The 25,000-nt window shown below is 38.5% G+C and overlaps 1 protein-coding gene across 1 annotated transcript in view; it reads left to right on the forward strand.

Moving 5' to 3' along the window:
- The window catches only part of stpg2 (sperm-tail PG-rich repeat containing 2), a 96,123-nt gene that overhangs the window by 16,233 nt on the left and 54,890 nt on the right, over positions 1-25,000 (forward strand). The window contains exons 6-9 of the mRNA XM_056458924.1: positions 1,344-1,455; positions 4,255-4,356; positions 10,745-10,904; positions 13,216-13,379. Coding sequence (XP_056314899.1) covers positions 1,344-1,455; positions 4,255-4,356; positions 10,745-10,904; positions 13,216-13,379 — 538 coding nt within the window. The remainder of the gene's footprint in view (positions 1-1,343; positions 1,456-4,254; positions 4,357-10,744; positions 10,905-13,215; positions 13,380-25,000) is intronic.

The following is a 25,000-nucleotide window of genomic DNA, read 5'->3' on the forward strand; positions in this document are numbered from 1 at the left end:
GCTCCACAGTCCAAATACATGCGGTACAGGTGAATTGGGTAGGCTAAATTGTCCGTAGTGTATGTGCGTGTGAATTCACGAGTTCACACACAATAGTTTCAGAATAAAGCGTATTTGGCGTGCTGTCTGGGGAGAGGGCTCTGAGCTCGGGGAAGACACTCAAACTCGAGTTATTCCTCTTATCAGGAAACAGAGAGGAATTGGCATTCGAGCGAAGTATCTAGCCTGGCCCCGGATCGCTCCCCCCGGGATTGTAATGCTTAAGAGGTGAGGAGACGGGGTGGTGGAGGGATGCTAAAGTCGTAAGATGCTGCAGCTAAGACAGCTTTGGTATATATAGGGGTTTGGTCAAGAACTGATTGGATAATAGAATAATTGTCAATGACGTATTTGATACTGAAACTTCTGCGCGTGCTCCTCCCGAAATTTGTTTATAAAACATCACTAAGTGTGTATGTGTTTCCCAGTGATGGGTTGCAGCTGGAAGGGCATCCGCTGCATAAAACAAATGCTGGATAAGTTGGCGGTTCATTCCGCTGTGGCGACCCCAGATTGATAAAGGGACTAAGCTGAAAAGAAAATGAATGAATGAATGAATGAATGGTTTCACTGGAAGAATGGGCTATAAACAATTGCAGTGATATTCGGTTCTTCAGTCGTCTCTTTCTCCCTCCATTTGTTACACACACACTCAACTATTATATGTTATGTCAAATACCCTTAGTTTAATATTAACATCTAAAAGGACGTAACAGCAGGTATGATTTGTTGTCATTACCTTTTGTCATATCATTTATTGCTCACATTTTATTTTGATGGTCCGTTTGTTGAATTTAAGTTACATTGCATCCTAATGCCAATTAATCCTCATTAGATTATAAGTAGACTGTTAGGTTAGTGTTAGTGTAAGTTGACATGTACTTGCAAAGTTTCTAATAGTCAGTTAAATGTCTGTTGAAGGAGCAGTATCAGCAGATATTAAACAGACAGTCTACTAATACTTAAATGGACCATCAAAATAAAGTGTTACCCATTTTTTTAACAGTGTACACTGTGCAAAAAATCATGGTTGGCTCAAATTTTTAAGCTAAATCAAATTAATCTTATGAGTCCATTAAACGTATATTATGTTAAACTGGTCTAAATAGCTTGCATAACTTGCATAAGAACATGATTAACTTAGTTTAATAAGTTACAATGAACTAAAACATATGTTGTCAGGACTAACTGATCATATAACTTTTCACAGTGTATAGTTTGTCAAAAACTGAATTTTGTGGATTTCTGTGTGTGTGTGTGTGTGTGTGTGTGTGTGTGTGTGTGTGTGTGTGTGTGTGTTTCAGGGATCAGACTGTCCAATGTGAGAATGTGAATCTGAAGCGAGAGCAGAGGAGCCGTTCAGAGCTCAGCATCCCTCGGTACCATGAACTAGTGCCTCTGCAGGAGGAGAAGAAGGTCTACTTTTTACATTATTTTAGTCTCTGGTTCATATGTGTGTCAATCTCAGGTATCTGGACATTTGTTTTTCTTTCCACAAAGACATTTGATGCCACAAGTGTCCCATCTCTGAGAAAATGCACAAATAATTTACAACCAGGTTTTTCGAACAAGCTTTAAACATGCATGTACAGTTGAAGTCAGAATTATAAGCCCTCCTGTACATTTTTGTTTGTTGTTTTCAAATATTTCCCAAAGGATGTTTAGCAGAGCAAGGAGTCTTTCACAATATTTCCTACAATATTTTTTGAAAGTCTTATTTGTTTTATTTCAGCTTGAATAAAAGCAGTTTTTATTTTTTTAAACCCCTTTTAAGGACAATATTATTAGTTCACTTTAGCAATATTTGTTTTCGATTGTCTACAGAACAAACCATCTTCATACAATGATTTGCCTAATTAACCTAATTATCCCGGGGTGTCCACGGGGTCTTAAGTATTAAAAGTTGATAAATCAATTATGAGACAATTAAGGCTCTTAAAAGGTATTAAAAAGTCTTAATCACATTTTTACAAGGTCTTAAATTTTGTTTGTCTAAAGTTTTTGACTCCAAAAAAGCTTAAATAAATGTATTTTCCTCCTAATATTAAAAACGCTGTGCTCGATCCACTCGATTGGTTCGGGCTGGGGCACGTCCAAGCTCTTCCATCCGGGTGATGTCACGTAATTTGCGACAAATTTGGAAGCCTGATGTGAAGGTGATGTGATGCTCTTCACATGTAGCGAAACCAAAGAGCGTAACACATGGCAAAATGGGATAATGTACGTTTGCATACTCCTGGTTGGAGTAAGATGAGTTTTAACAGTGACTGAAGCCTGTCGCTGAAAACAACCGCGTAAGTTATTCTTTAAAGCTTTGTTTCTTCCGAGCTTATCTGAGTTCTGTTGCATGGCTGTGCTCCGTAAAAATTTTTAACTCATTCATTCATTCATTTTCTATTTGGCTTAGTCACTTTATTAATCTGGGGTCGCCACAGCGGAATGAACCGCCAACTTATCCAGCACAGCGGATGCTTCCAGCTGCAACTTGGCGAAACATACATACACACTCATTCACACTCATACACTACGGACAATTTAGCCAACCCAATTCACCTGTACTGCAAGTTTATGGACTGTGGGGGAAACCGGAGCACCCGGAGGAAACCCATGCGAACATGGGGAGAACATGCAAACTCCACACAGAATGCCAACTGACCCAGCCGAGGCTCGAACCAGCGACCTTCTTGCTGTGAGGTGACAGCAATACCTACTGCACCACCACGTCGCCGATTTATTTAACTGCAACTGTTTATTAACTACTGTTTATTAAGTTAAAGGTTTGATACTGATTAGAAGTGGCGATGAGGTCTTAAAATATTCTGAGAAGGTCTTTAAAAAGTCTTAAAAAGGGATTGAAATTTCCTTTAGGATTCCTGCATGTACCCAGTAACCTAGTTAAGCCTTTAAAGAGCCCATATTATGGGTTTTTGAAAATGCCCTTCCATGTAGTGTGTAACATAGCTCTAAGTGAAGTGAAATATCCAGCTAAGGCTTAAATCTGTAAGTGTACAGTGTTTAAAACTGTTGATTCATCTATAAACGAGTCGTCTTGATAACGAGTCATTAGGTGTTTCGTGATGACGCGGCTACGAAACACAAGTAGTTGTGCGTGCAAACCCGGGAGATTTGAAACGTGCGGCCCCGCCCACTAACAGAAAAAAGCAACACACACACACACACACACACACACAGAGACACACACAGACACCGGTCGGATGAAGTCACGCTGTGCAGATGAATATTTTTGACAATCTAATCAATTATCAATTATTATACTAATATAATACTAATCAGTTATTATTCGCGGATATAACTGAGGACGCGGGTGGTGAGGGAGGTGTCGCCGACGCAGCTATGGACGCGCCGGCAGTGTGTGTGTGTGAAAAGAGCAGGTTAGACTGTGATGGGCTAGGAGATCTCCTCGCCAGTTTTTGGACTTTTTGCTTGATAAAATAGTTAGTCGTCAGTATTTTCTAGTCCATCGTCTGTATTTACATTCACCCACTGGCAGCCAAAATCCACTATGAAGCGTGTGTGCACTGTGACTACTTTTATATTGTTGATTAGCAGCTGGGCATTTCACTCTGTCTCGCGCTGAAGCCTGTCAGTGTCGTTGACCAATCGCAGTAGGCTGTCATCGGTCCAATCAGCGCAAATTAGCTTGGCACTGAGGAGGGGTTTGAGACCAAATGAATCGCTGAACGATTCATATGGGAGTCACTGGGATAATTAGGTTAAACTAAATGCAGATTATAAGACCATGAAAGGGTTTTTTGACCTTGCATGCATATTAGACTGTTGTTGGAGACCCTTACAACCTAAATATGACCCTATTTCATGTATAATATGGGCTCTTTAAATGTCACTTTAAGCTAAATTCTAGTGTCTTGAAAAATATCTAGTCAAATATTATGTACTGTCATCATGACAAAGATAAAAGAAATCAGTTATTAGAAATGAGTTTAGATGTTTAGAAATGTGTTGAACAAATCTCTCCGTTAAATAGAAATTGGGGAATAAAATATATTCAGGAGGGCTAATAATTCAGACTTCAACTGTAGAAGTTTTCTGCTGCCTGTAGAGGGCACTATTGTGACAAGACTCAAGGTTAGGTCTACAGTATTTCAGCATTGCTGCTTTTCCGGTCTATTCTGAATCAGGTTTGTTTTTCATTACGTGTGCATCTTTTTTTTTTGTCTGTGTCTGTGTTTGTAGGGTGTTCCAGGTCCAGGGCAGTACTACATAAAGAGTCAGTTTGAGACATCCAGTAACACACACAGACCTGCACAGAGCCCACCTTTCCTGTCTCAAGCTCAGGCAATAAGAACTTCTTTATTTTTAAGATGTTTGTGACTCTGGACCACAAAAACAGGCTTGTATTGCATGAGTATATTTTTGACAATAGGCCAAAATACATTATATGGGTCAAAATGTTAAAACCCATTTGAATAGTAGGTAGGGATCATATTCCATCACTCATAAAATATTGTGCAAACTATTTATTTAAAACAAGTTGAACTACACAGTTCTTGAGCTTTTTTTTAGGGAGAACTTAATTGTTTTATGTTCAATTAATTGAAAATTGTAAAAGCTCAGGCAATATCAAATTAGGGCTGATGACAATATATTGTTTGAGCATTGATATCACAATGTGTGTATCTGCAGTAGTCACATCACAGAATTAGATTATTCATTAGAGATTAAAACAAAGATACCATAGTTTTGATTATTTATACAATGATGACCCTGTTATTTTACATTTGACTGTTCAATTTCTGTACTTGAATACTGTTAGACTCCCCAGAAAAAAGAGGCACTGCGTAGTAAAATACTTGATCATCCCCAGTCGATCTAAATGAATGAAATCTTTACAAATAAAGCTATTCAAAACATTTGGTGAAGTTATATTCATATCACAATAGTGGCAAAACAAAATATCATAATGTCAAATTATGACAAAGCCAGTCTTATGTTAAATGAATATATTTTTGTTAGTGGTTAGCACTGTCGCCTCACAGCAAAAAAGGTTGCTGGTTCAAGTCCTGGCTGGGCCAGTTGGCATTTCTGTGTGGAGTTTGCATGGGGTTTCCTCCAGGTGCTCCAGTTCCCCCAACAGTCCAAAAATATGCGCTATAGGTGAATTGGATGAGCTAAAACCGTAGTGTATGAGTGTATGTGAGAGTATGGGTGTTTCCCAGTACTGGGTTGCAGCAGGAAGGGCATCCGCTGCGTAAAACATATGCCGGAATAGTTGGCAGTTCATTCCGCTGTGGTTAGCTCTGATAGGTGAATTGGATGAGCTAAAACCATAGTGTATGAGTGTGTGTGAGAGTGTGTATGGGTGTTTCCCAGTACTGGGTTGCTGCTGGAAGGGCATTCGCTGCTTAAAACATATGCCGGAATAGTTGGCGGTTCATTCCGCTGTGGTTAGCTCTGATAGGTGAATTGGATGAGCTAAAACCGTAGTGTATGAGTGTGTGTGAGAGTGTGTATGGGTGTTTCCCAGTACTGGGTTGCAGCTGGAAGGGCATCCGCTGCGTAAAACATATGCCGAAATAGTTTTCGGTTCATTCCGCTGTGGTTAGCTCTGATAGGTGAATTGGATGAGCTAAAACCATAGTGTATGAGTGTGTGTGAGAGTGTGTATGGGTGTTTCCCAGTACTGGGTTGCAGCTGGAAGGGCATCCGCTGCTTAAAACATATGCCGAAATAGTTTTCGGTTCATTCCGCTGTGGTTAGCTCTGATAGGTGAATTGAATGAGCTAAAAACCGTAGTGTATGAGTGTATGTGAGAGTGTGTATGGGTGTTTCCAAGTACTGGGTTGCAACTGGAAGGGCATCCGCTGCGTAAAACATATGCCGGAATAGTTGGTGGTTCATTCCGCTGTGGTTAGCTCTGATAGGTGAATTGGATGAGCTAAAACCGTAGTGTATGAGTGTATGTGAGAGTGTGTATGGGTGTTTCCCAGTACTGGGTTGCAGCTGGAAGGGCATCCGCTGCTTAAAACATATGCCGAAATAGTTTTCGGTTCATTCCGCTGTGGTTAGCTCTGATAGGTGAATTGAATGAGCTAAAACCGTAGTGTATGAGTGTATGTGAGAGTGTGTATGGGTGTTTCCAAGTACTGGGTTGCAACTGGAAGGGCATCCGCTGTGTAAAACATATGCCGGAAGAGTTGGCGGTTCATTCCGCTGTGGTTAGCTCTGATAAATCAGACACTAAGCCCAAGGAAAATTAATTATTGAATGAAAGAATGAATGATTTGATGATCAAGAAACATTTATTTTTCATGTTAAAAACAGTTGGGCTGCTTATTTTTTAGAGGAAACTCGGACACGTTACTGAAAACAATTCAAAATATTTACTCTATTCAGCAAAAATGCTTAAAATTGATCAAAGTGACAGTAAAGACATTCATAGTACACATTTACACACTTTGATTAACATTTTAATAATATAAAACCACATTAATAATTGTGTCCCAATTATTAATGAAGACTGAAGTAATGGTGCTGAAAATGCAAGACTAAATTACACTCATTCATTCATTTTCGTTTCGGCTTAGTCCCTTTATTAATCAGGAGTTGCCACAGCGGAATGAACCGCCAACTTATCCAGCATATGTTTTAAACAGAAGATGCCCTTACAGCTGCAACCTATCACTGGGAAACACCCATACACTCTCAAACACTACGGACAAATTCACCTACATTAACAACTAAATTCACCTACAGTATAGCGCATGTCTTTGGGCTTGTGGGGGAAACCGGAGCACCCGGAGGAAACCCACACGAACACAGGCAGAACATGCTAACTCCACACAGAAATGTCAACTGACTCAGCCGAGGCTCGAACCAGCAACCTTCTTGCTGAGTCAACAGCGCTAACCACCTCACTATTTGAATAGAAACGTTTCATTTTAAGTGATGATAATATTTTACAGTATTGCTGTATTTATAAACAACAAAATCAACGCAGCCATGGTGGGAAAGTTTTGACCCGCAGTGCACTCTTTCTGGTCTTCACCTTAGTGTAAATGAAAGAAATAGTTACCATTTTGAAAGAAGACAGGCCGTACAGACGAGATGCAGAATCGGACACTCAAGAATCACACACTCATATTTCATGAGTTCACACTTAGATACTGCTTGATAATAATAGCAGATTTGGCATGCTGTCCCGGGAGAGAACCCTGAGCATGATGAGCATGTCAATGAGCATGTAAGGGGATACGAGATCAGGTAGTTCTCCAGAGCTCCCCCTGGTAAAGGAGGAAAGGGGGAGATGGGGTGAAAGGGGGGATTCTTCGGAAAATGAAAATAGGGGAGTAGTTTTAGACAGCCTTCTTAAAGTGAGTTTGGATTAATCTGATTGGCTAACTAATGATTACAGATGAGAGACCAGCTGCGATTAATCATATCACGTGCTCCTCTCGAAATTAAGTTGCGGTCACACAGGGCTTTTCTTCCCATAGACTTCCATTCATACGCACGCGAATGCGTCAGACCGGAAACGCAAGGTCATGCGTCAAATTTCGCAGGTTGCTGCGGTGCAAAGTTCAAGCTTGGTGAACTCTGACCTGCGAAATCGCATCGCTTGACTGCGTGAGACCATCGAGGATCAAAACAGGACCTCTCTGGACAGAAATTTAAAACATGGAGCAATCGCTCGCTTTTTTAATGTCTAATCATCTTGTTTAATCCCGCCCCTTTTCGCAGCGCCGCATGACAGAATTTCGCACACACAAAGCACGGTGTGACCGCAGCTTTAGTTTGTTAAACTTCACTTATTGAAAGGGGAAGAAAAACCTACCTGTAACTTGTGTAAGAGTTTTTTGACGATAAAACATTTTAATAGAATGTGTGTTTTTAAATGATATTAGGGAACGTTTTTATTCAGGAGATAATTTAAGGAAAATGTTTAAAAGAGGTGTCTTCTGAAACAATTTTAGAATATTTATCTCTAATCAAACTTAAAGTATATGATATATATGTATATGACTCTTTTCAATGTTTTTTTTGTATATGTATGTTTGTTAAAAAACTGATATGATTGTTATATATTGTTTATTTAGTATAGGTTTTGCCATGAATATAGCCAATGCTGCTGATATGGCATTAACAAATAAATAAATAAATAAATAAATTAATGGATGAATAAATGGATGAATATATAAATGAATGAATAAAAAAAATGAATAAATGAATAAATAAATAAATAAATAAGTAATTAAATAAATAAATCAACTTATTGTGCTTCAGATTATTTACAATGAAAAAAAAGTCTATTGATAAAATGTAATGAACATACAGAATTAAATGGGCTGTGAATTCACCTTTTAAAAAAAAAATCATTTATCGAACATGTTAGATTCAGAACTATTTCAAGCCAGAGATCCACCCATATACAGTTGAAGTCAGTTTTTTTCTCTTTCTCAAATATTTGCTAAATTATGTTTACCAGAGCAAGCAATTTTTCACATTATTTCCTATAATATTTTTCCTTCTGGAGAAAGTCTTATTTGTTTTATTCCGGCTAGAATAAAAGCCGTTATTAATTTTAAAAAAAGCGATTTTAAGGACAAAATTATTAGCTGTTTAAGCGATATTTTGTTTCGATTGTCTACTGAACAAACCATCGTTATACATTGACTTGCCTTATTCCCCTAACTTGCCTAATTAACCTAGTTAAGCCATTAAATGTCACTTTAAGCTGAATACTAGTATACTAGTGAAAAATATCTAGTCAAATATTATTTACTGTCATCATGACAAAGATAAAATAAATGAGTTATTAGTATTTAGTCACTAAAACTATTATGTTTAGACAAGGACGTTAGTTTGCTCTTGACATTGGTCATGACAACTAGCACAAAATACACAACTACTAGCCGTAGTTGTCTACTAAATCTCTACTAGCCTGGCTTCCAGCTAATTCTATCAAACCTCTTCAGCTGCTTCAGAACGCAGCAGCACGAGTGGTCTTTGATGAACCCAAAGAGCACATGTCACTCCGCTACTCACCCGTTTGCACTGGCTGCCAGTTGCTGCTCGCATCAAATTCAAAGCTCTGATGTTTGCTTACAAAGCGACCTCTGGCTTTGCTCCTTATCTGCTCTCACTTCTGCAGATTTATGTGCTCTCCAGAAACTTGCGTTCTGTGAATGAACGTCGCCTCGTGGTTCCATCCCAAAGAGGGAAGAAATCACTTTCCCGAACTCTCACATTCAATCTGCCCAGTTGGTGGAATGAACTCCCTAACTACATCAGAACAGCAGAGTCACTTGCTGTCTTCAGAAACGACTAAAACTCAACTATTTAGTCTCCACTTTCCTTCCTAATCTTAACTGCCTCTCTGGCTATACCACTAACTGTGCTCTCTCTCAAAAAAATAAAATAAAATAAAATAAAATTCTAATGCTTTGCTTCTTAGACTTGACACACCTGAAACTTGTCTATAGCACTTGTTCACTGCTGCTCTTATAGTTGTGTAAATTGCTTCCTTGTCCTCATTTGTAAGTCGCTTTGGATAAAAGCATCTGCTAAATGACTAAATGTAAACTAGCAATGCTATTCTATTTATTTTAATCCATGTCTCATACATCGATACTAATAAAAGTGGTTAGAGCACAGCCTGTAGTTTTGACTAATAGGTTCAACTGAAAATTGACATGCTAGCCTACTCTGAGAAATTAGGAGAGCTGACAGGGATCGTATTATTTATACTTTAACATGCAGCAGTTTATTGTGCAGTTAGTTTTTAGACCATATTATTCACAGACTATATCAGCCTGCTATAAGTGATGTTTTATAAACAAATTTCGGGAGGAGCACGCGCAGAAGTTTCAGTATCAAATACGTCATTGACAATTATTCTATTATCCAATCAGTTCTTGACCAAACCACTATATATACCAAAGCTGTCTTACCTGCAGCATCTTACGACTTTAGCATCCCTCCACCACCCCGTCACCTCATCTCTTAAGCATTACAATCCCGGGGGGAGCGTTCTGGGGCCGGGCTAGATACTTCGCTCGAATCCCAATTCCTCTCTGTTTCCTGATAAGAGGAATAACTCGAGTTTGGGTGTCTTCCCCGAGCTCAGAGCCCTCTCCCCGGACAGCACGCCAAATACGCTTTATTCTGAAACTATTGCAAGTGTGAACTCGTGAATGTTAGTTTGTGCGTTATGTGACTTTTTTTTTTTTTTTTAAAAAAGCTCCTCATGTCCACCATCCTGCCGCCATCACTCACCTCACACACCTTATTCTTGCACGGAAAAATTCCCCTGCACAGGTTTGGCGCTGTTACTTCAATGCAGCTACAGCCTCTCACATGACAACATTGAAAGGCTTAGCTAATCACAATGTTCATATGTGTTTTGTGGGCGGTACGACTCAAGTAGAGAATGCGATTTAACCCTTTCTTCATTAACTAAGTGATTGGTGGGGGCATTTCAGTAGTCATCCATGCTAAATCTGATCCCCTGTGTTTAGAAATGTGTTGAAAAAGTCTTCTCTCTGTTAAACAGAAATATGCAAGGGGGTAATAATTGAGGAGGGCTTATAATTCTGACTTCAACTGTATATAAAAAGGGAACTGTAGAATAAAACAATAACAGTGATCTAATAGCTGCAGAATCACTATGTGACTTCAGCTTTTTGTGGATTTTGCATTGATTTCAGTATTGTTCTGCTTCTCGTAGCGGTTCAGTCCGGTCAAGGATGAAACGCCCCCTGTAGGTGCGTACGATGACCCGCGCTGTGCTCTGGAGATCCTAAAGAAAGGCAGAGCACTAAAGAAGAATCCTTTTGGCCAGACAGCTGTGCGATTCCTTCCAGAAAACAGATCGAAAGCTACACCGGGTTCGTGACTGCATGTTTTTCTGTCTGAATGTGAATCCGTGCTGCGTTCTGAATGCACAATGTCTTGTTGTATCTGTGGAGAGCAGTCAGAGGTCAGATTTCAACTGCTTTGCCGGAGGAGAAAACATAAAGTTAGTGAAGCAAGCACTGGATTTCATACTGCTGCATAATGGCCTCCAGCAGCAGCAGCCAATCAGATTTGAGGCCGCTCTCAAAAGCAACCAATCAGATACTATGGCACTTTAAATGCCCTGTTAAGTGCTTTAAAATCATAGATATTTACATTAGATGTCGCCTACACTGTTGTTGTCTATTGGAAGGAATGTGTCAATAGAGCCGCCATTTTAGTACAGGGTAGCGCTCCTTTGAAATGAATGTGAGACCAAGGTACAATGGAGGACTGGCCATCTAGAGCCAGAGATATACACACATCTATATATACATATATCTATGTTTTGTGAGTTTTCCCAGTGGTCCGTATGCAAAAATCTTTTTAAATTAGAAAAATTATAATTTATCAAACATTCTATTAAAACTACACTCTTCCAGCAGTTCATACTCGCATACAATATCTCGTTTGTCACTGGGGGCATGCATGAAATGTTCCTAAATGAAAGTGAAAGTGCCAAACTGCAGTTAAAGTCCACAAATTAATAATTTGGCAAGTAATTCGATTACTGATGTCCATGTAAACACTGTCATTGTCTTTCTCCCCTGCCTCTGTGTGTTTGTTTTGCCTCAGTGAGAATCAGCGCGTGCCCAAACGGAAATTCTCGTTTTTATGCAAAACCTTCCCTCTTTCCCTCCCCTGACACTTTTACTTAAACAGAGCTTGTACCACACCACTTTCCTGACTTTTTCCAAAACTAGAGGTGGTAAAAAAACACCCTGCTGAGACAGGGGGGTTTCGTGCTCTTTAAAAGTCTGTGTGATATCTAAACTTACAATGTTCATTCGTGGTGCAAGTATATCCATTAAATTTCTTTTGGTTTGTTTTGCCAACCAAGTCTATGAGAGAATGATGTGCAAAAGAAAGGCCCACCTCTACTCAATATTCGGTTTTAGCTGGAAGTACATCAACAGGTTCATGTTGACTTTAAGGAATAGTTAATTTAGTAATCCTCAGTTCATCCAAGATGTAAACTGAAAAAAAAAAACAATAATAAGTTACCCCAATTTTACTTAACTTATTTGAATAAGTGAATGTAACTTTACCTGATAATTTTTATTGAGTAATTCTGACTTAGACATCTGATTTAATTTTATTATAATTAGGTAAAACCACTTGTTCTTTTAAATGCTTTTTATTTATTTATGCAGTGCAAATTTAATTAAATTAAATTTTCTGTTATATGAAAAAAAAACTACCACAACAGTATATAGTTAGGAGTATTTAATTAGGAGACAAAATACTAATTAAAAAAAAATAAATAACAAGCAATTAACCTACGCTGCTGGGGTTAGAATGAAAAACCTGTTCACATATTGTTTTTTCCTCTTCTTTCCAAAGGTTAATGTTTCAAACGTACAAAATAACAATATTATAGGGTTGGGTTGATAGATGATTGCATCGTCCATTGCCGATGGTCGATAGACATCACGATGCTGACCCGAAATTCAACTGTATTTAGATTTCACATAATATTTTGTAGTTTTTTAATTGTACTAAAATGTTCTAAGTTGCATGATTTTTCCTGTTTTATTTACTGAGACATACAATAATTTTTTACAGTATAGTTAGTGTTCATCCAAAACTCTGGTCTTTGGTTTAGCAGACCCGAAACTTGAATTATAGCATATGTAAATTTAACAAAGCCACAAAACAAAATGTAATGCCCAAACTACCTAATTGATCTTTCGCAAGACTGTTATGACATGTTTAAGGGTCATCAGCATCTGAAATCCTTGAAAGTTTTTAATATTTAGATTTTTTTAAAAATGTATGTAGATTTATATGCATTTTTACGTATGTATTATATCATCTTTGCATCAAATTACAAAAAACGAATTACCACTTATGCAAGGCATTTGAAATGCTGCATGTATGGGAGTGGGACAGTAAATTTGATGTTGTTCTCTCTTCTGGCTGCCATTAACAGTCTCACACAATTTTTTCCTTCTTCTGAAAGAACACCATGGTGGAGTTTTTCTTTGATTATTTCAGCAAATAGGATTGTAAAATAATGATTTGTTGTACTCTTACATTCACTGCGCTCTAAGTTTACCCAACTATGAAGACTTCCTCTACTGAGAAACCCGGAGAGGGTAAAAATGTTCCATAGTAACTGTTGATCTTGCTTGTGCATGATAGGTCCGGGTGCCTATAACATGTTTGAGTATGGCCTGGCTCAGGAGAGTTTGAAGAAAGCCAGTCTACAGAGCTCCAGGAAGGCCGCCTTCGGCTCGATTGCACAGCGGCGGATTTTCCTCCCCAGCAAAGAGGAAATGAGCACCCCGGGGCCGAATCAGTACAAGGTGAGCAGCTCTCCGACCCTCAAAGTGTGCACTCATTGTCTATTGTCTATTGTACACTAATCTGCCAGCGCCCTTGGGAGCTTATTCAGACTTTTCCGAGGGCTTCATCCAATGAGTCGAATAAATCTTCCACAAATCCCCTTGAACTGAATATTTCTCAGCATTCACTAAATGTCGGGTTTTGCCTAGACTGAAAACCATAGTTTCAGCCAAAATACTGGAGGAGCGGCATTTAATGGCAGATATCACTGTTAATTACCTTTGCTCACACTCTGGGTGAGAGGTTTGAATGAAGTGTTCCATCACCGAAGCTACAGATGTGCAGTTCACTTTAATTGCTTGTTGATTTGTTCAGTCGAGGCTCTTTTATTGAAGTATTCCATCGGATTTTTGCACGGTGGATGATAAACTAGGCAAAAACAAACTCCAGGTTTATATTGAGGGATGAATCCAAATCATATGTACACCCAGAGGAACATTTAGTGCAGTAGGCTAACCAATCTGACAATGCCATTGCAACCACATATACAGTGGGCGAAATAAGTATTGAGCATGTCACCATTTTTCTCAGAAACATATTTCTAAAGGTGCTGTTGACTTTAAATTTTAACCAGATGTTGGTGACATCCAAAGAAATCCATATATGCAAAGAAAACAAAACTAATTAGTTCACAAATTAAGTTATGTATAAAATAAAATGAAATGACACAGGAAGAAAATATTAAACACATAAAGAAAGGGAGGTGTAGAAAGGCAGTGAAAGCCCAGACAGCAGGTGAAATCTCTTAGTAGTTCTTCAGCAGTGTAAATGAATATCATCTGCTTCAGTCCAACATCTACATTAGCAGGAGAATGAATATGAAACCATTAAAGCAAGACAGTGATCCGAAACACAGCCAAGGAAACTCTCAAATGCTTTTAGAGAAAGAAAATCAAGCTGTAGAATGGCCTAGCCAATCACCTGATGTGAATCCAATGGAAAATACAAATTAAAGCTCAGATTTGATAGACGTAGATCCACAGAATCATCAAGATTTTGACACTCTGTTAGAGTCTGTGAAAAACTCACACCTGAGCAATGCATGTGACTTCATTCTACATATGAGAGGCGTCTTTAAGCTGCCATCACCAAAAAGCCTTTTATATAAAGTATTAAAATACATTTCAGTAGTTCAATACTTTCTCCTTGTGTCATTCCATTGTTGTTACACACAACCCATTGTTCACATTTTTTGTTTGGGTTTTTACCAAAATCATTCTGTTCCATGTCAATAGCTGCTTTAGAAATATTATCCCAAGGAAAACATGACATGTTCAATACATATTTCTCCCACTGTAATACTCAAAAACTGCTTAAGTTGTGTGCCAAATGACACACTAGTGGGCCTCAGCGATCCTGCAGGTGGGAGGCAAGATTAAAATTAACTTTCAGTATTATACTATAGTTTTTGTAATGCATTATAGTAAGCTATGTTAAAATGATCGTAATTCGCTTTCTACTGTTCTCTGATCGATTACTTCAAATTCAGCGCAAAACAGCCTCATGATCGCGTCTGCAACTAGTACACACAAGTCTGGTCATTCACATGTCATTTCATGAAGTGAAAGTCTCTTTGTGTTTTTTTTTGTGTGAACCATTGAGTAAATTCGCATAGTTGGGCAAATTAATGTAAAAATAAAATAAACTCACCAAACAATGTACATGATATGTGATAACAAAATGCTGCGGTGCCAGAAACTTGTATTATTGTCAGCTTAGTGAACAAACGAATCGCTCCCTCTGTTAGAATGAGAAGTGAAAGTAGGAGAGAGGGTGTGTTTCAGGACATGGATTAGATCAAATTTAACGGGTGGGAGGATAATACATTTCCATGAACACAAACACACGCTCTTGTTGGCAATGCTCGTGCGGTCACTCATAAATCGATGTTGAAAAGTGATCTAAAATGATAATATTCGTAATTAAAAAAATATTTGCATACTGTCCACCGGGAAAACTCACAATAGATAGATATATGTATATAGTATGTATCTCTGGCTCTGGATGGCCAGTTTTCCACTGGTCCCACATTTATTTCTTAGGAGCGCAACACTGAAAAAATAACTCTTAAGATTTACTTAAAAAATCCTCCTAACAATTTGGACTCACAAATTTCAAGTAAATTGTACATTCTTATATCACAGGGGTCACCAATCTCATTTGGAGGTCCGGTGGCCTGCAGGGTTTAGCTCCAACTTGCCTCAACACACCTGCCTGGGTGTTTAAAGTATACCTAATAAGACCTTGATTAGCTTGTTCAGGTGTGTTTGATTAGGGTTGGAGCTAAAATCTGCAGAACACCGAAACTCCAGGAACAAGTTTGGTGACCCCTGTTAAATCAGATGCAATTAACTTGTCAATATCATGTAAAATATACTTAATGTTTAATCTGACACTGCTAAATTAACGAAGTTAAAGTTAATTGATTATCTTTAATTTTGAGTCTATATTCATTCAAATTAATCAAGTAATGTCATGTTCTTTTTAGCAAAAGGCTTTTGAAAATAATTTAAATCTTATTAGTTACAAATGAGAACATCTGGCATAACTTGTTTAATTAAAACACACATTAAGCAAATTGAACCCAAGAGCAAATTTACTTTAAAAATCCTTACTGATCCCAGAATTAGCGTTAGCATAGCTATGGCTCTTTGAGTGAAGCATCAAACATTACTGTTGGAAAACATGCCAAGATCCAAAGCATGAGTGCTACTCTTCTGAAAGGTGGTAAACGCAAACTAAAAACACTGAATCAAAACTCTTCTTAATCTTCAAAGTAATGATGATTAAACTCTAACAAGTCTTTCTCTTAAATTTAAACACCTAAGATTGCTTTTATTTTCAAAATATTCTACTCTTAATTCAGTCCCATGCAAAGCATTCTGGGAACTACACATCCAATACGACATATCAATTATTAAAATTTACTTTTTTCAACGACTAGAAAATATTAAAGAGCCCATATTATGGGTTTTGAAAATGCTCTTCCATATAGTGTGTAACACAGCTCTAAGTGAAGTGAAATTTCCAGCTAAGGCTTAAATCTGTAAGTGTACAGTGTTTAAAACTATTGATTCATCTATAAAGGAGTCGACTCATAGTGCTTCAAACGAGTCGTCTTGATAACGAGTCATTAGGTGTTTCGTGATGACGCGGCTACGAAACACAAGTAGTTGCGCGTGCAAACCCGGGACATTTGAAACCTGCGGCCCCGCCCACTAACACAGAAAAAAAGCCCCACACACACACACACACACACACACACACACAGAGACACACACAGACACCGGTCGAATGAAGTCACGCTGTGCAGATGGATATTGACAGTCTAACCAAAGATGAAAGCTCAGCAATATAGCCCAGCCTTGAGCAGATCGAGTGCTTCTGGAAATTACATGCTTAAAAAGAAGACTTCATTGGTTTGTTAAAGGAAGGATCAGTAAAGACTGTCAGAACATGGATCAGTGCATCGTGGATCAGCTTCTTCCCCCATTTCACAGTGTAAGTACGTGCGATTAAAATTGTTGCCTCGTTTACTCTAGCTTGAAAATGTATTTAGTTGTGTTTTGTTACTTGTAACCGCGTGTACTGTATCAGGTTAACTCTTTATTTTCTCATATCGCGTGTAAAGCCACGTTGAAAACGCGACGCGTGCCGCTTTGTTTACGGATCGCCAGTTATTCCTACACACATGCAACGGTCAAGTTTCAAAATAGTTCAGCTCAGATTCAAGGGAGCTGTCTAAATTGCACCCAGCAAGCTGAACTGGCGCTCTAGTCTAGGCGAACGGTGAGTGTGTGTGTGTGTGTGTGTGTGTGTTGCGCAGGGCCGGTTCAGCAAGCTGAACTGCCGCTCTAGGTTAAGGACGATCACGCCGCCCTCAACCCGAAAGTGAAAACGAAAGTGACCCGTTAGCAACGTGAGGACCGGGGGGTGTCGCAGATATAACCGAGGACGCGGGTGGTGAGGGAGGTGTCGCGGACGTCTCCCTCTCTATTGGTGTTGTGTCTTCTAAGGAGGAGGGGGAGGTGTTTGTGGTGTGTGTGTGTGTGTGTGTGTGTGTGTGTGTGTGTGTGTGTGTGTGTGTGTGTGTGTGTGTGTGTGTGTCTGTGAAAAGAGCAGGTGAAGGGCTCCTCGCCAGTTCTTGGAGTTTTTGCTCAATAAAATAGTTTGTCGTCTGTTTTTTTAAGTCCATCGTCTGTTACATTCACCCACTGGCAGCCAAAATCCACTATGAAGCGTGTATGCACTGTGACTACTTTTATATTGTTGATTAGCTGCTGGGCATTTCACTCTGTCTCGCGCTGAAGGCTGTCAGTTTCGACCAATCACAACAGGCTGTCATCGGTCCAATCAGCGCAGATTAGCTTCGCGCTGAGGAGGGTTTGGGAACAAATGAATCGCTGAACGATTCATATGGGAGTCGCTGGGATAATTAGGTAAAAATAAATGCAGATTATAAGACCATCAAAGTGTTTTTTGACCTTGCATGCATATTAGACTGTTGTTGGAGACCCTTACAACCTGAATATGACCCCATTTCATGTATAATATGGGCTCTTTAAAATATTACAAGTAAATGAATATTAATATTTAACTCTTTCCACTAGTTTCATTTATTACATTAATTATTCCTTACATTTATATAGGGCTTTTCTAGACACTCAAAGCGCTTTACACATTGAGAGGAATCTCCTCATCCACCACCAGTATGTGGTAAATGAAGTGTATGTGTATGAAGTAAATGTGTAAATATTAAATATTTACTATTTATTCCCGTTATCCTTGACACTTAAAATTACAATTAAAAATTATGAGAGTAAATTTATTAGACTTTACCACACCAAAAAGTAATTTCTTTCAGTCTACCCTATACTAAAATGGCGGCTCTATTGAGGTATTCCTTACAATAGACACCAATAGGGTAGGCGACATCTAATGTAAATATCTATGCCCTTAAATATTTACAAAAATAGAGCTTTAGTAAAAATGGAGCGCTTATGGACATATATTTCAACATTTAAATCATCCCCAGATATAATCTGCATGCGCATTAATATCGACCGCACACTGAGAGAAACCGAAAGTAACTTCAATATATAGTACAGTACCTTAAATGTCCTGTAGGGGGGGGGGGTCAAAACCACATATGTATATGCGACTGCACAACTATGATAGTGATTCAAATTATATATGTTTTGTTGGGCTGAACTTTATTATATTTTTGACATCAGTTGCGCAGGGAGGAGGAGGGGGGGCCGCAAATGGCCCACAGGCCCAGCAGTTTGAGACCTCTGATATTGAACATCATAGCAGTGTCGTATTGCTTTGACCTTCATGGCAACCTAGAATATCCTAGCATCCAATAAGCAGCTTCGCAAGTAATGTTAGGAACCACCCAGATCTCCCTGGCAACAGCATTATTAAAGTTTTGCAAGCAGCACATTTTATTCAGAACTAGTTCTGGTAGTTAGTTACAGTAACTATAGTAACTGTGGTCTTTTAGCAAACTCTGGTTACCATGGTCTGCTTTTGCAAGAATAACAAGCTCGAATTTATATCAGAGTGTCCTGCGGCAGGCAAATCACTCCCTCTCTGTCAAGTGTTTCACAGTAAACTTGGGACACTGGGATTTTATCGTCTGTTTTCATTGGAAGCTTCCATCATTTCCAGTGTGAGTGTCCAGTTGGCCTGTTTCCTGAAGCAGAGCGACCCCAGCGGAGGTCATTTATGGACTCTCCTCTCCTTCTGTTGCTCATACAGGCTCCCTGCCTGCATAGATAAGAGCGGGAGATGGGTCCTGCAGGCCCTGTAGACTTTCACTGTCACTGTTCAGTCCAAAAATGCCTCTCACTGCACACTTTTTATTAGCTATGTTTCCATCCAAAGATGCGAGTTAGATTTATGCGCAAAACTGAAATATTGCATAGGCAAATAAAGCACTGTTCCCATCCAATGAGCCAATAGCCTCTTTTACAGTGGTACTGGTAAATATCCAGAAAATATCCGAAATGACTTCAGTAAATTTGAAGAAGTGCTGTTGACACAGGCATGGACGTTCCAGGATTCACACATCCATTCCAAAATACCGGTAAATTCTGACATCATTAACCAGAAATGATCTCTAAATGGCTGCGCTTGTGTTTCTAAACATAGAAGAGGTCGGGCTTTTGCTGATGGTCTCACTTTCATTTTAAGGGGTGGTCCACTATGATATCATTTAAACTGTAGTTGATGTGTAATGTAGCTGTGTGAACATAAACAGCATCTCTGAATGTAAGACACTCAAAGTTCAATGCGAAGGAGATATTGGCTTTTACAGAGTTAGCTTAGCAAAGTCTGTAATAGTGTTGTCCCAGTATTAAAAACGTAAATTTCCCATTCACATTTAAGCATCGTTGAGCACGTTCTTAAACAGCTGATTTGCCATTGTGTTCACTTGCTCAACAGAAATGACTGTGATTGGTCGTGAAGGTCATCAGTTCACCGCTCTTCACCGATTGCAAACACAGATATACGGAACTGGAAAGTGTTAAAGCCACGAAGATCAGCCGCGATTCATCAAGCGGATCACTCGTCTGTGTTTGCACTCAGTAGACATTGTGAAGTGCGGTGGGTGAACAGATGACCTTTACGGAAATAGACGTTTTTTTTTATTTCAGTACCGAAATTCAGTATCGTGACTAGTCTAATATAGTTAAAGAATCAGTCATTAACTTAAGTTTGATAAATGACATCTAAAGCGTGTGTTTGGGAAAGATAACGTTAGCTAACTAGTGCCATTTTCCTTAAATGAGCTCTGATATCCCTTTTTATTTTCACCATTCATTCAGAAAAGACCTTATAAATTATAAATTTGTGTCGCTTTTTCTTCGCTGATAAGATATACCGTCGGGTCACAACGTTCCTATGTGACTCAAATCGATACTTCCGGGTTTCTTCCCACCGCAGCATCACTTTTAAAAATGGCGGCAGCGTGAAATCAGTCTATTCAGCTAATTGAATAAAAGTTCTTTGAGCATGACTTTAAAACGGTCAACATTTTGAAAAGGACATTAAAAACATCATTATTATGACATTTTAGCGTAAATATTAAGTGTAAATGAAATGTTAAGTACAGGAAGGGCTTTCATGTGCTATATATGCAAGAATGTGAATTACAAAGGTGCTCGGTTTAAAATTATAGTGATTTAAAAGCTTGAAAGTCTTGGTGTTATGAAAGAGTGGGAATCTGGATAGGAGAAGCTATAATTGCAAATTATACTAATAACTGATTGAACCAAATTTAAAATGTTAATTATTGCTGTAAGTCGAAGCTGAAGTTTCCCCATCATGACTCCAGTCTTCAGTGTCACATAATCCTTCAGAAATCATTCTAATGCGCTGATTTTCTCCTTAATTCTGCTTTATTCTATTTAAGCAAACATTTAACTTCACATAAAACATTTGGTCTAATTCACAACAAGTGCCTGCAAACTGAAATGTGCTCTTAAACTCGTTTATTCTTAAGGTTTAGCAAAGTTGGTCATTTGCATAAAACATGCCCAATTTCCATATATGGGCTTTCAGCAAAGCACTTCCTTTCAGCCATACGTCACTGATTAGGCCGCAAATGTGTGCTTTTTGCATTCATGTGCAGTCAGTTGTTCTTGTATTGTTTTGTAAGCTAGAATAAATGTAAATAAATCTGATTTGTTGAGAAAATGTTCATATGCAGATTTCACACACATATTTATTCAAATGCATGCTTAGTAAATGAGACCCAGTGTTTTTATGGAAACTATGATGAGGCAATTTTGGTTTCTACGTGTATAGATAAAAATAAAATAAAACAATGCAGATTTAAAATAGCAATCTTATGTAACATTCTAAAAGTATTCACTGTAATGTTTGATCAATTTAACACATTCTTGAATTAATTCAAAATATAAACGAATAAATATTTGTAGTGTGCATTGTAGTGTGCATTATGGCCAAAATGTGTCAAATGTGAACCGAGAACACTGGGGAATACTGCATCCCACAATGCAGGCATGGGCAAACTCGATCCTGGAGGGCCGGTGTCCCTGCAGAGTTTTGCTCAACACTAATCAAACACACCTGAACACCCTAATTAGTGTCTTCAAGATCACTAGAAAGCTACAAGCAGGTGTGTTTGATTAGGGTTGGAGCAAAACTATGCAGGGACACCGGCCCTCCAGGATCGAGTTCGCCCATCCCTGCCACAATGCAATGCATATGATTAGGCCTCCTCTGCAAGTGTGACATTTAACCAAAAGTAATAGCAACATCCTTCATGAGTTATTCTATATGATGAGGCTGTCAAAAGTTTAAGGCATTTCCACACAACATTGGACACTACAGGCAAAATAACCACTTCTGTGATTTCGATTAAGCAAAGTTTCTTAAAAAGACAGTAGTGGATCAAAACATTTCATCAAAGACAGGGTTGTGCTTATTCTCTTAATGAGTTCTGGTGTGTTTTGAACATAAATGCATTAAAAAAATCAGACACTCATCCCCATTCCCTTTAAGAGTCAGTTGTGTCGTGCCATGGCGCATTTGCTATTTCCATGATGGACTTTGTAAGTGGAAAAAACTGAACGCTTCACTAGCAAGAAAACAGTTAAACAGACCATCTGCAGCGCGAGGATAAAGAACGAGCCTCCTCTATTCGGACCTCTTTACTTTCTCTTTACTTTACTTTTACTCTTTGCTTTACTCCTTTATTTTAGTGGATAAGGAAACGGTAAAAACTCACTCCACTGAAGACATCCATTAGCCTACATATTTAATTTCATTTGTTAATCGCAAAGATTTGTTTCAAAACTATTTCTAAGTTCAGTTCTAATTTCCAGCAAATGAATAAATGAAACAATAATAACGATGTGGTCTGGACTTTAGAGCAGCTTTTAGTTGGTCAATAGTGCGGGTCTATTTCAGTTCTTCAAAATATCAAAGCGCCAACAATGCACCTTAACACACCTCCTTTACAGACCAGCACACCCATGAGTCCACAAAGTGGCGCAAATGGATTTGCTATTTAAACAACGTAGAGCAAAATGTGAAAATTACAGTTGCACTGGTCTGAAAATAGCAACAAATCGAGCCAAACACGTCTTGCATCTTATTTCTCCGGGTGCCCCTAATCTGAGAATTTAGCGGAAAACAAAGTGCATTTTCAGATTTCACTTAGAGATTTCAAGGACAAACAATGTTTTTATTACAGCTTTTTCTTAGTCACTTTGGTGAATTTCTCACAACACTATTTACATTAGCACAACAGTTAATGCATTCCTCTAAACAATTAGTACAAACTGCAAAAGCTAGTTGATAACCGGCAAAACCGTGTCATTTGCTCAAATTGGATAGCTCATTCCTCAAAAGCAAGTATTGATGTCAATGAAAGTGTCAGTGTCATCAAGACGAAAAGTCCTGACATCACTGTTTATGAACAAGATAGTCAAATGGCTTCATCATGATTTCATTATGACTCTGTCATTTTTTTCCAATGCAAAAAAGTCAGATTTTGGTGACTGTTACGACTTTATAGTTTTGCTCTAGGGTTTAAGAGGTAACATTTAATGTGGTTAAAATTTGTGGTGAGTTGGTGGCAAATTTCAACACAACAACCAAAATACTGAATACTGAATTTATTTACAATAGTGAAAGAAGTCAAACAGAAAAAGAAAAAAGTATTATTTACAAGATCACACAAAAGAGAATAAATCAATGTACATTATGGTTGGGGAAACGAGAATTTAGTGGTGCCAAATAAATGAAAGCAATATAACAAAACTCCCAAATCTAGCTAATATAACCCTATAAACTATCTAACAGAAAATAAACACAACATCTTCAGCGTTTTCACGCTATAACTAAACCTACTCTACTAACCAAAAATACGGAGAAAACTTACAGCGGGTGGCGCTCACTTCTAAACTAGTGTGTTTAGACAGTGGAGTTATCTACGGGATGTGAGATGTATGTCACTTGACATCTAAACTCCTCGAATCCCAGAGCAAGGCTGACGCCAGAGATCAGGGGATTTCCACAAGCACACATACAAGACGGGTAACAACGATGAACACAAGAACAAGACCAAAATCAAAACTCTAAATTAACATCAATATCACATCACATAACCAGCCAAAACACACACAAAAGCAAGCAAACACAAATCAAGCAAGACAGAGCAAAAGCAGAACGAGCTTCCCCGCTCGCGTCCCTTTAAATTTTGAGCTCCTATCCTGATTGGTAGCGATGTTGATGACGTCACATGGTGGAATAGAGATTGACATCTTCACGGACGAATGGGAAACTGGAATGGGCGTACCTGAGAATTGACACAGAGAGAGAGGGCACACACAAGCAAAACATACAGGCATATACATATGACTGTAACAGTGACACTTTCTGAAAATGCTCAAGACAGCACTATAGACTATTTACTCAGCCATTTGAAAACTACAGTAAAGTTAGACACCACTGCATTTAGTGAGGTATCTGAGTACAAGACACTGAATATGTATGTTTCACATTTTTACAGCAGATGCTCTTTGTAATTCTAATTTACTCACAACATTGTGCGAAAGAATAAACACACCCTTATTTACAACAAACACAAACTTCCTTTGGGTAGAGCTGTGCACAACTGTAAACAATACTGCAGGACATATTAGAACTGAACCTACAGCATACACAGGTCTTTAAATCATTCATCAAATTGTTCAATTTAGAAGACATTTTCAGGAAAAAAAGGTTTAATTTTTTTAATAAAATGAGCTCGACAGATTTTGACCACTAGTTCAACATTTTTGTATGTAATGGCTCAAGTAATAAATAAGGACTATTAGTTTATATGGAATGACTATTCAGCATTCACAAGTTTAGTTCATTTTGACTGACATAAGCCAAGCGGCAACCTCCCGCTCTCCCTCGGGAAGCCAATACGGAACTAAAACTGCAATTCATCAAAATTCCGCTAGTCCTGGCTCCACAATAGAGCAAATTTCATATGAGCCCACTGTTAAAATAGTCAACTTTACAGCAAAAAAAAAGGTGTTTACAGCCTGATACAAAGAACGATTTTGGTTCATATAGCTAATATTACCCTCCATGACAACTGTGAGGGGGTGAATTTTTTATAACTCATCCATTTCCTTTATATTAGGTTATATTAAGTTTGCATAATTAAGGGCGTGGCCACTTGAGTGACAGCTAGGTCTCGCTGGGCGCGGTCACTTCACCTCAGCTGAATCCGGCAGATTAGCCACTGATCTCGGCATATTCATCGTATTTTTGTGTTGTTTTATGTGGCTTTACACAGTCAGCTGCCTTTTGGACTTAATTCTTACAATTATCAGATGATATGGGATGCTGTGTGCACTTAATTGTGCTCACAAACCATTCACGTGGCCTCCGTTTCCCATGTGAGTAAAGTTATATACTTGCATACCATCTCTATAAATGTATTTGTTTTATTTAAGATCATTTATCATTTATATTTTTCTTTAGACCCGTAAAGCACTCCAGAATCTGACAGATTGATTAGCTGTAGGCTCTAGAACAGTCATCTGAA

This window comes from Danio aesculapii, chromosome 5 (assembly GCF_903798145.1).
Source record: "Danio aesculapii chromosome 5, fDanAes4.1, whole genome shotgun sequence".
NCBI classification, from domain to species: Eukaryota; Metazoa; Chordata; class Actinopteri; order Cypriniformes; family Danionidae; genus Danio; species Danio aesculapii.